The sequence below is a fragment of the Raphanus sativus genome, unplaced genomic scaffold (genome assembly GCF_000801105.2).
Source record: "Raphanus sativus cultivar WK10039 unplaced genomic scaffold, ASM80110v3 Scaffold3253, whole genome shotgun sequence".
Taxonomy (NCBI): Eukaryota; Viridiplantae; Streptophyta; class Magnoliopsida; order Brassicales; family Brassicaceae; genus Raphanus; species Raphanus sativus.
In genome coordinates, this window is record NW_026618559.1 from 1 (window position 1) to 11,699 (window position 11,699).

Genomic DNA, 11,699 nt, shown 5'->3' on the forward strand with positions numbered 1-11,699 from the left:
GTGGCAGGTCCCAGTGCTACTTCTGTGGTTCCGACTCTCGGTTCTGATGTCACTTTAACCCCGGATTCCGCGGCTTTGGTTCTTGGACCCGACGTTACCCCAATCTCGATCTCCACACTCCCAGCCTCTGGACCCGATGTCCCTTTGCCTGCTGGAGAAATCATCGTTTCGGAGCAAGTACCCGATTGTTGGACATGGGTTTTACCCCCAACAAGGCCTATAAGATAATGGGCTCAGCCCATTTAAAAGGAGGTGACTAGGAAAACCCTAGACCTCATCCTTCTATAAATAAGGAGGCATCCCCTCCTTAAGAAGGATCCTTTTTTGGAGATCTTGCCTCTCTTCTCACTTTCTAGAGAGAAACACCAAATCACATGCTTTCTTTTAAGCACTTGTGACATTTCGTTGTAGAACTACGATTGGCTTGATCCCCTTTCGGGGTACGTAGGCAACCCTTCACCGGGTCCAGCTATAACATATTACACATCTTTTACTCTCCATCTATCCAGTTCAAGCTCATTATGAAGACCTCTCCTAATCCCACCATCGAAATCAGTCTACCCCTACGAAGCACCGATTTCGGTTCAAACAATTGGCGCCCACCGTGGGGCTCGATCAGAGTAACGTTTCTTAGCCTAGTATGACGATTGGTGACTCGAACCCCGGCTCTTCCGGCGAAGCGACCGAGCTTACGCCTCCGCCTCCTCCTCCTCTTCTCTCGTCGGACTTCATGAGCTCCGTGATGGCTCGCCTCGCGCATCAAGAAGAAGTCCAGAAAACGACGAATGAGCAGCTCGCTGCTCTCGTGGCTGCCCTCACTGCTCCCGCTGGACCGACGAACCGTTCCCAGCCCGTCTGCCGGCATCTCTTCCCTCCGACGCCGGCAGAAGACCGCGCTGTGGACGAATCTGACCCTAACGGTCCTCCCGCCGTACACCCTACTCCGACGACAGCAGATCCGACGACGATTCGCGAGATCGCCGAGCTCAAACTCAGCCTTCAGCAAATGAGCTCGCAGATTCACCAAGCGACGAGCGCAGCCCCTCAGATCGACAGCGTCATCGCCTCTACTTCGCGCTCGCCCTTCGCTAGCGAGCTAACCAGGGTCCAGCTCCGCAAGATAGAAAAGCTCCGTCTTCCCGAGTACAAACCCGGAGGCGACCCCGTCGAACACCTGACAGCCTTCAACATAGCTATGGCCAGAGCTCGCCTTTCCGACGAAGAGAAGGACGCAGGATACTGTCAGCTCTTCGTCGAAACACTCAACGAACAAGCGCTAACCTGGTTCTCACAGCTCAGCGAGAACTCGATTCGCAGTTTCAGAGACCTATCAGCCGTTTTCCTCAAGACTTACATCATGTTTACCAAGCGAGCAGCAACCGCTTCCAGCCTGTGGAATATGGCGCAAACAAAAGACCAAAGCCTCAAGGACTACATGGAAAAGTTCAAGACGATCGTATCCCGAGTCGACGTCCCTGATCATATCGCTATCGACGCTTTGATGAACACTCTCCTCGTCAACTCGAAGTTTCGTAAGGACTTGTATTCCAACCCTACGACTTCGCTCCCCGACGCTATTGCCCGGTCTCACAATTTCATCCGAATGGAAGAAGATACCAAGGCAATAATTCGGAAGCAGAACGCTGCCAAGCCGGTTGCAGCCAAAAGTGCGGGTGCTCGGCCAGAGCCGCGCCAGCACGCACCAGCTGATAGCGGCGGCAAAAAAGGAGGTCTCCTTTACGTCGTGGACGCGAACAACGCCCCTGTCTCAACCATGGTCATGCACGATAAAAAGTGGAATGTTTATCAGCGAGAGACCGACTCTCCAGATGCGTCTCCCAGTACCCCGGGTGCTGGTGTCGTGGCTAAAGTCGAGTCGGCTCCAGGACCGACCAGAACTCCCATCGATCTCACGAAGCATTGCAAGTATCACGACGTGAAGGGACACGACACGACTGAGTGCAAGTCTCTCTACGCCCAGTTCCTCTCCTCGATCGAAAGCGGCGATTACAAGATCCAGCCGCCAAAACCCAAACCAAAAGGGGAAAACAGCTGGAGCAGAAACAAAGACAAGAAGGCTCAGCGCAAATCGCAAGGCAAAAACCGTAAAAACGACAAACGATCGAAGGACGCTGAGAAGGTCGCCCGGGAAACCGACGATGATGACGACTCGGCGGACGACGATCAGCCTGCCAACCGCCAGCGCATTGAAGTAATCCGCGTCCAACCTCAAGGAAAGAACGAACCAGGATCCTCGTCGGACGAGGACAACGATACGGAGACCCCAGACGACACTACGGATCTTCGGTCCCTCCTCAATCAAAAGTTTCGATCCACTACCGAGGAAACGCCAGTCTCCTCCGATCTCCGCCGACAGATCGACTCGAATCGCGCCGCGAAAGCTTCGGCACAAGAATCCTCCCAAAGGCAGTGCGCCGACAAGCCGAACTGCGATTTGCGAGACAAACTCAACGCGAAGATCGGCGACCTGCGGACAACCCTTAACCGCAAGAAAAGGGATACTGTCGAAACGAGTAACGACCTTCGCGATGTGCTCCGCGCGAAGCGAGCACAAACTCGTCCCCGGATAAACGTCATTATGGGTGGATCACCTCCCTGCGGCGATTCAGTTAGAGCAGTCAAAGACCACCGAAGGCAAGCAACTACTTCCCAACGATGGCCCCAGAAGCAAGTAGACGATCAGCCGATTACCTTTTCGTCTGACGATACACTCGGCGTGCACCTCCCTCACAACGATCCTTTGCTCGTCGTGCTCGGTGTCGACAAGTACGACGTCACAAAAGTACTTATCGATACCGGGAGCTCGGTCGATATCATCTTTCGCGAAACCCTCGTAAAGATGGGAATTGACCTCAATGACGTCAAGCCTTCTACTCGGACCCTGACAGGGTTCAACGGCTCGTCAGAGGTAATCGCGGGCACGATCCGCCTCTCGGTTCACGCATGCGGAGTCACTCGGACGGTCAAATTTTCTGTGGTCGGCTCCAAAGCCCCTTACCACGTTATACTCGGCACCCCATGGCTGCATTCAATGCGTGCAATCGCATCGACGTATCATCAGTGTGTTAAGTTCCCAGGATCAGACGGGTCGATCAAAACTCTGAAGGGTGATCAGCAAGCCGCGCGGGATCTCCTGATCGCCACGGTTAAAATCCAGCGCTCCCAGTCACTTGTCAACTCGGTCTCTCCTCCCGCGAGCAAAGTCTGCCCGCAAAAGGAAGAAGTTCTCGAAGTACCAGTTGACGAGTCGGACCCGAGCAAATCAGTCCGAGTAGGCGCATTCCTACCCGACGAAATGCAGCAGAAGATCCTCGAGTTCCTTAAGCAAAACCTGTCCACGTTCGCCTGGACGATGTCTGATATGAAGGGAATCGACCCGGCTATCACAACCCACGAACTCAATGTTGATCCCAACTTCAAACCCATCCGGCAGAAAAGAAGAAAGTTGGGACCAGAGCGATCCAAAGCAGTCGCAGAGGAAGTCGAGCGTTTACTCGGTGCCGGTTCAATCACTGAAGTTCGTTACCCGGAATGGCTAGCCAACCCGGTGGTCGTCAAGAAGAAGAACGGTAAATGGCGCGTCTGCGTCGACTTTACCGACCTCAACAAAGCATGTCCTAAGGACAGCTACCCGTTGCCTAGCATCGATCGCTTAGTCGAATCGACGGCCGGTAACGAGATGTTGACGTTCATGGACGCCTTCTCGGGCTATAACCAGATCCTGATGCACCCAGACGACCGGGAGAAAACTGCTTTTATCACCGATCGGGGAACCTACTGCTATAAGGTGATGCCATTCGGATTAAAAAATGCTGGAGCAACCTACCAGCGGCTTGTCAACCGAATGTTCGCCGAGCAGCTTGGGAAGACAATGGAAGTCTATATCGACGACATGCTCGTCAAATCGCTCCGAGCCGACGACCACCTAACTCACCTGAAGGAATGCTTCGCCATCTTAAACAAGTACGGGATGAAGTTGAATCCCGCAAAGTGCACGTTTGGCGTCTCCTCGGGCGAATTCCTTGGTTACATCGTCACGCAACGGGGAATAGAGGCTAACCCGAAACAGATCTCAGCAGTCCTGAACCTCCCCAGTCCGAGAAACTGCCGCGAAGTTCAAAGACTAACAGGACGCATCGCCGCCCTTAATCGCTTTATCTCCCGATCTACCGACAAATGTCTTCCCTTCTATGATCTCCTCCGAGGGAACAAGAAGTTCATCTGGGATGATAAATGCGAGGACGCGTTCGTCCAACTCAAGCAATACCTAACGACTCCTCCCGTCTTGGCCAAGCCAGACGTAGGAGACGTTTTGTCTCTCTATATCGCTGTCTCCTCGGCAGCCGTCAGCAGTGTCCTGATCAAGGAGGACCGTGGCGAGCAGCGTCCGATTTTTTACACTAGCAGACGCATGACCGGCCCGGAGACCAGATACCCAACCCTTGAGAAGCTGGCTCTGGCCGTCGTCGACTCCGCGAGGAAATTACGACCCTACTTCCAGTCACACTCTATCGAAGTTCTGACCGACCAACCGCTCCGCACCGTCCTGCAAAATCCCAACAGAGCCGGCCGGCTGACCAAGTGGGCAATCGAACTGAGTGAACTCGACATTACGTACAAATGTCGAACAGCCGCCAAATCTCAAGTCCTCGCCGACTTCCTTGTCGAGCTCACGCCAGATCTTGCACAAGACCTCGATGTCCCGAGTCCCAATTGGATTCTTCATGTCGACGGATCATCGACGAGCAAAGGATCCGGTGCTGGAGTCCAGCTTCAATCGCCAACAGGAGAACTCATCCGCCAGTCTTTCAGCTTCGGCTTCCCGGCCTCTAACAACGAGGCAGAGTATGAATCGTTGATCGCCGGTCTTCGTCTCGCCCGAGCCGTCAAAGCCAAACGCTTGAGTGCTTATTGCGACTCGCAGCTCGTCGCTAGCCAGTTTAGCGGCGACTACGATGCTCGCAATGATAGAATGGATGCGTATCTCCGAGTGGTTCAGGAGCTCGCTAGGGAATTCGATTTCTTCGAACTCACCAAGGTTCCTCGCGGAGAGAACGTTTGCGCCGATGCCTTAGCCGCACTCGGGAGCAAACTCCACGATCAGGTCAAAAGGACGATACCCATACAGCGGATCGATCGACCGAGCATCGATTCTTCCTCCGACGACAGCTCTCCCATCACCCCAATCTTTGCGACAACTCGACGATCCACCACCGATCAAACCGAAACTGAGATGCCGGATCAAGCCGACACCGAGATGACCGATCGTGACGATACCCCAGTCGATTGGCGAGCCGAGTTCCTAGATTATCTCGTACGAGAAAGACTGCCGAACGATAAGTGGGCAGCGAGACGCCTGAAGAGACGCAGTGCCCATTACGTCGTCATGAACGACGAACTCCACCGAGTGACCGCGAATAAGGTTCTCTTAAAGTGCATCCAGGGCGATGAAGTACACCGAGTAATGGCTGAAACTCACGACGGAGCAGGAGGAAACCACTCGGGAGGCCGAGCACTCGCCCTTAAGGTTCGAAGCTTGGGATTCTTTTGGCCGTCTATGAACACTGACTGCGAGGCATACGCTCGTCGGTGCGACAAATGCCAGCGTCACGCTCCGAGCATCCACAGTCCCACTGAGCTGTTGCGGACATCTGCTGCCCCTTATCCGTTCATGAGGTGGGGGATGGACATCATCGGGCCAATGCCGAACTCGCGCCAACGTCGTTTCATCCTGGTCCTCACTGATTACTTCACCAAATGGATTGAAGCCGAAGCGTTCTCTCAGGTAACGGACAAGGAAGTCCGCACCTTCGTCTGGAAGAACATCATTTGCCGTCACGGTTTGCCGTACGAGATCATAACGGACAATGGCTCTCAGTTCATGTCCGGAAACTTCAAAGAGTTCTGCAACAAGTGGAATATCCGTCTAAGCCCTTCGACTCCTCGTTACCCGCAAGGAAACGGACAGGCGGAATCTTCCAACAAGATTATCATCGATGGTATCAAGAAGCGACTCGACCTAAAGAAAGGCCATTGGGCCGACGAGCTGGACGGCGTCCTCTGGTCGCACCGAACGACTCCTCGCGGTGCGACCAAATCCACCCCTTTCTCTCTTGCTTACGGGATGGAAGCAATGGCCCCCGCCGAAGTTAACGTGACAAGCCTTCGGCGAGCCAAGATGCCGCAGTTCGTCGAGCTTAATCAAGATATGCTCCTCGATGCCCTCGATGAACTCGAGGAAAAACGAGATCAAGCGCTTCTTCGGATCCAAAATTACCAGAACCAGATCGAGAGCTACTATAATAAGAAGGTAAAAGCGCGCCCTCTCGAGCTCGGCGATCTCGTCCTCCGAAAAGTCTTCGACAACACAAAGGAGCTCAACGCTGGCAAGCTAGGGACCAATTGGGAAGGACCTTACAAGATCACCCGAGTCGTTCGACCAGGCGTCTACCGACTCGAGACTTCCCGCGGAGAGGCAGTTCCACGAGCCTGGAACTCTATGCATCTTCGCCTCTTCTACCAATAGATTCGTCTCATCTTTTTCTCCGAGCGAATGACCAACAGGTCACTGTTCGCAAAAAAAAAAAAAAAAAAAAAAAAAAAAAAAAAAAAAAAAAAAAAAAAAAAAAACAAAACCGAGTAGATGCACCTAACCGTCACTTCTACTCGTCCGAGTGAATGCGCTACTACAGCCACTTTCACTCGGTCAAACGAACTACGAAAGGCTTGATCCTCATCCGAGGTACGTAGGCATCCCTTCACAGGGTCCAGCCCCAACCAAAACAAAGTCCAAACTTTTTCACGAAAGAATGACGAACAGTCACTTTCTAGTAAACGATGCCAACCCCTTTTTCAAGCGGCGTACGAGCACTCGCCCAAAATCAATCGACTGGGTCTTGATCAGACGTCAGTCGAAGGGAATAAGAGCCTTGCGTCACCTGTGCGTCACGCATTGACCGGCTACCCGATGGAAATTCTAGACCAAGTCTAACCGAAGAACGACGGTTTGGCCGACCAACAGTTCTCTCGGTTACTGCAGTGCGTCTCGGAACCTTTTTCTCGGTAATTCAATAGAACGATTAGAGATTCTCTTTGTAATCACTTGATCAACCACTTGTAAAAGTTTAGTTGAATAAAGAAGATTCGAACGAGCAACCGCCTCTAATTTCCTGTTCTATCTGAAAAAGTGGGAACTCGCTGGCAAACGCGAGTAGCCGCTCGAATCCTTTCTCGGTTAAAAACAAAAACGATTTACATATTTCTAAGTGGAAACGACTTACTGAAATATATAATAAAAATTCATAAAAGGTCTGAAGAAAAAGCAAGGCAGTAGTTCATACAACAAAAGGCCTTAGCCGAAAAAAAGAAATAGTTTAAAAGGCACAAGCGCCAAAAGTCAGATACAACAAACATCAGATACTAATCCAAGGCAGGAAGATCCTCCTCGGGATGTTCTTCGCTCGCGCCAGAGTCCGCCCCCTCGAGATGTCCTTCACTCGCGCCAGAATCCGCATCCTCGAATGACGGCGAGTCGGAGATATTGACCGGCGTGTTGGAGATCGGTTCGTCGGGAGCTGACTTGTTCGTCTCCTCAGCCACGGAAGGGTCCTTAAGGGCAACTTCTTGACCCGGGAGGACAGCATCAGGGCGAGCTGGCGACTGAACGGTGTCGAGAAGGCTCTTTGACGGCTCTTCGGATCGATCCCCTGGTGCTCTGAGGGGAGTGCGAAGCGCCTTGGCGGCCTCGGAGTCGAGCAAGTCCATGTTCGACCCAAATTTGTCGATTTTATCCATCATCTCCTGGATAACGAACCTCGACTCAAGCACGAGAGGAGATAAAGAAAGGTCCTTCTCGAGAAGATCATCTACGATCAAACGCTTCACCTCCGCATCATAATGCCTCTCTTGCCCGGCGTAGATATCAATATCTCCCTGAGAGATGTTTTTACCTGCCGCTTTCATCCCTTCGAGGCAACGTCTCATCCCCCGAGCCTGGCCGAGCATGCATCTCGCATCCTCAAAGTTATCACGACGGGACTCCCGATCCTGGATCCTCTGGAAGCGAGCGGCGGCTTTCCCATGCATCGCCGCCATTACTCGGATCCGTTCGTGAGTAACCTCATAGCGGCGCGATTCTCGGAGACGATCCATCTCCTTGGAATGCTCTAAGGCAGCAGCCGCCTTCTCCTCCTCGAGGGTCTTCTTCTCGTTTTCCAGCTTGGTTTTCTCTTTCTCGAGCGCTTTAACCAACTCCCGGGCTCGCTTCAGCTCCTTGTTCATAGCCGCCTCTTTCTGGAAGAGCTCATCCCTCATGGCCGCTTCTGCAATAACCGCTTCGTCCTTCTTCTTGAGCATGACCTCTAAGGCGACAGTCGCCTCCTTGGTGTTGCGCCGTTGCCTATCAATCACACCATAGGTCCTCTTCAGCTCCTTGTCGTATATGCGGACGACCTCGTTCCAGTCACCTTGGCTCTGCAACACATCAAAGAAAGAGTTGGGATAGGACGACCAAGTGAGAAGAAAGACGAGAAACGAATGCGATGCAGAAACTATACTTACCTTAACCGAGGAACCGGCAGCAGCGGTGTACTCGTTTTGGAAAACTAAGTCCTTGACGAGTGGGAGATGCTCCCTACTTCCCCGGACTTGGCGGACGAAACGAGCGCAATCTCTCTCGTTACAAACGAGAGGAGTGTCCCGCTTGAAAATGAAGTCCACTTTATCCGGGCAAAACCCCTGCAGGTTCTTCGGCACAGCCTTACCCTCCTGAGCCTTCGGAGAGGACCTTTTCGATCCCCGGGCATCTTCACGAACCGCCGCCTTTGGGAGGGAAACGGCAGTAGTCGGAGCCTCCACGGTTTCCTTCTCCGTATTGGGCGCTATCTCGTGCCCCGAGGGTTCGCCGGCACTCTTCTTATTATTCTTTTTCGACTTCTTCACCTTAGAAGAAGTCCCCTGAAGACCACCATCGAGAGACGGATCCGGGAGAACGTCGTCTCGAGAATTGTTGCTAGGGTCCAAGGCCTGGAGCTCACCTCTCTCCACAGAGGAAGGCCGAACCTCAACGGGATCCTTGCGCGCCCGCTTCTTCTCCGATCCGGCGCCCCCACCGGTGGAAGTCTCCTCGGCTTGCTTCTCCTCGGAAGAAACGCCTCCCCTCTCCTTCCTCTTGCTCCCCGACTTTCTCACGAGCTGAGCCCCGTCCGACTCAGTCGCCCTCGGCTCCCCGGGATCAGAGGAGTTTGCGTTAGAGCTTTGGTCCGGTTCCACGAACCCGAGTTGCTTCCCAACCACCAAACTTAGATCCGGCAGTTCCCTCATAGCTCTGGCTCGGTTAATTTCAATCTGCTCGGCTTTGGTGAACAAGTTGATTCTCTTCGACTTTTTGGTGATGAGAGGAACGGTGTCCGAACGCCAAACCTCTGCAAAGACAAAAGAAAGCGACTTAGGATCCTTGAGGAAACCGAGCAAAAGAAGAGAAAGAGAAACTTACGCTGCTTGATCCGACCAATCGACCTACGAATCCTCTTGTACGAGAAGTTCTCCCAAAAATCCTGTTTCTGGGACGCGATAACCCGAGCACTCTCCAAGAAATCTTCCTCGTACTCCGCGGTATTCGAGTGAGGAACTGTCAAAACAAGAGAAAAAGAGATGGTCAGGAATCTGAAACAGTAAAAGATTAAAGAACATTCAATACCAAATTCATTGTTCCAAAGAACACGGTAACCGGTCTTCAGCGGCTCCTCGAAAGCCGAGCGATCGGACTTAACATAGAAGTACGATCGCTGCCAATCGTTCGTCTTGGTCGGATAGCCCGTTACCACATTATAGTTCGGGCGTATCTTCAGTGATAACAGGCCTCGATTAATCTTCACCGAGACCAGCTCCTCAAATGCTCGGACGCTGAGAGCAGCGCCAGCTTCCGCCCCAATCACCATCAGCGCAACTGCTAGACGCCAAGCGCCATTCAAGAATTGGCTCAAAGCGACTCCTCGGCGCATCGTGTAGGCGGTGACGAGTCGAGGAATCGGAAACCATAGTTTCGTGTCCTTTTCGAAGTACGACTCGTATACGCACTGATATCCCTTCGGGGGGGACCACGGCCTTTGGGTCTCTGACGGGATTATGAATGTAACCCCGGTCGCCTTGCCTCTCTTCAGCAGCTTCGTCACCGACTCGAATGTGGATCGCGTCGGTAAAACGTTCCTCCAGTCTTGCCCTTCAACTACAGGGGGACGAGCTCGCGACGGATCGAGTCGGCGCTGCTCCTCGAAAATATTTCCCGGGTAGAAGCAGTAGGGAGTCATCCCGTCGTCGGGAGAGCCATCGCCTCCGTCATCGTCTGCGCGAGATTGAACCATCGCTACCGAGACGAGCATACGCTGCTCTCGGGTCATGTTCTCGGTATCCATCATCGCCTCGCGATGAGCCTCCTCTACACTATCGCCGGATCCGCGAACCCTCTCCAGATCGCTATCGGGACCAGTGGTGCTCGATATCATCTTTCCCTTTTGTTCTCGAGAAAGTTGTTTGCTCGTCGACATATCGAGTAGAGGAACTAAAACAGAGAGCAAAAGCTAGAGAGATAAGGAGTAGAGAGAGAAAGTACCTGATAAACTGAGAGAAGAATGAGAGAGATCTCGAGAGAGACCTCTTATTTATAGAGAGAGTGGAGGCGCCTCCCACGAGGTGCCATCATTAGCCCTAAGCGGGCCTAATTGGGCCTGTCGGCGGGCTCGCGCGTCACACTCAGACGCGACCTTTCGGATTCCCGACCAAAACCCTAGCGACGTTTCGGCTTCTCGATCGAAAACCGGTGATGGTTCGCTGTCACATCAAAACCGGCACAATCGATTCATCGGTTTAGAGGAGTTCATCTGAGGCATCGAGCCTACGATAGGTCGGTTGTTCGTTTGTGAACATCCGGAGCTCTTTCCGCCGGCGGCTCCTCGGTTAAATCAAAGGAACCGACTATCAAACCTCCTATTCTTCGAGCCCTAACTAATTAATTCGCCGCGACCAGCTGCTCGACAACGAACTAGGGGGGGACTTACTGTTGGGGATGGATTGTCACCATCCACAAGGCCCAGCGAATAGGAGGCCCATTACTACTATTCAAAGGATGACTGGCTCGGGGATGGCTTCTGACGAGCCGTGACTCGGCTCGTGACCTCTACAGCTGAAGGACGAGAAGCCGACGGAAACGATCGGGCGGCTCGGGCCGAGCAGTCATCTCGACTGGGCCTTTAAGCCAAAAGGCCCATAACGAAGGGGACGAATTAGGTCAAAACCAACCGACCTAGGAGACTATATAAGGAGTTGAGGACAGGAAAGAAAGGTATCACCACATAGACAGACAGACTTGCGGCTAGATTAGGGTTTCTTTGATTCTCTTTGTATCTCGCCGCTCTCTTGTACTTCCGGCTAGGAGCTCACCGAGCATCGACTAGCCGGCTTTCTTACTCTTGTACCCTCGTTATTCCGACTCTAATAAAACGTCTCTGTTCACCCCACTCTTGAGTTCTTCTACTTTCTGATTAACCAAACTCACCTCAAACAATACTCAGTACGATAATCTAAAATTTAAAGGAAACAATTAACTACCACAAGGATAGCCAACAAGGTGCACCTCTTCCTGCAGCTTGGGTACATCTCCAAGCTCCAAGAAGTTCATTCCC

The 11,699-nt window shown here is 52.7% G+C and overlaps 1 protein-coding gene across 1 annotated transcript; it reads right to left on the minus strand.

Annotated features, from left to right (window-relative positions):
* Positions 1–7,066: 7,066 nt before the first annotated feature.
* On the minus strand, positions 7,067–10,523 carry LOC130506451 (meiosis-specific protein ASY2-like). The gene is made up of 3 exons (XM_057001097.1): positions 9,515–10,523; positions 8,581–9,443; positions 7,067–8,493 (listed from the first exon to the last, which is right to left on the minus strand). The coding sequence occupies exons 1-3, from the start codon at positions 10,521–10,523 to the stop codon at positions 7,441–7,443; spliced, it is 2,925 nt and encodes a 974-aa protein (XP_056857077.1). The 3' UTR covers positions 7,067–7,440.
* Between the last annotated feature and the right edge of the window lie 1,176 nt (positions 10,524–11,699).

Excerpts from the sequence above, each read along its gene's own strand:
- LOC130506451 (XM_057001097.1), bottom strand. The coding sequence starts at position 10,523 with ATGATATCGAGCACCACTGGTCCCGATAGCGATCTGGAGAGGGTTCGC. Across the intron at positions 9,444-9,514 it reads GATTGGTCGGATCAAGCAGC|AGGTTTGGCGTTCGGACACC; the intron begins GTAAGTTTCTCT and ends TTGTCTTTGCAG. Across the intron at positions 8,494-8,580 it reads CTGCCGGTTCCTCGGTTAAG|AGCCAAGGTGACTGGAACGA; the intron begins GTAAGTATAGTT and ends GATGTGTTGCAG.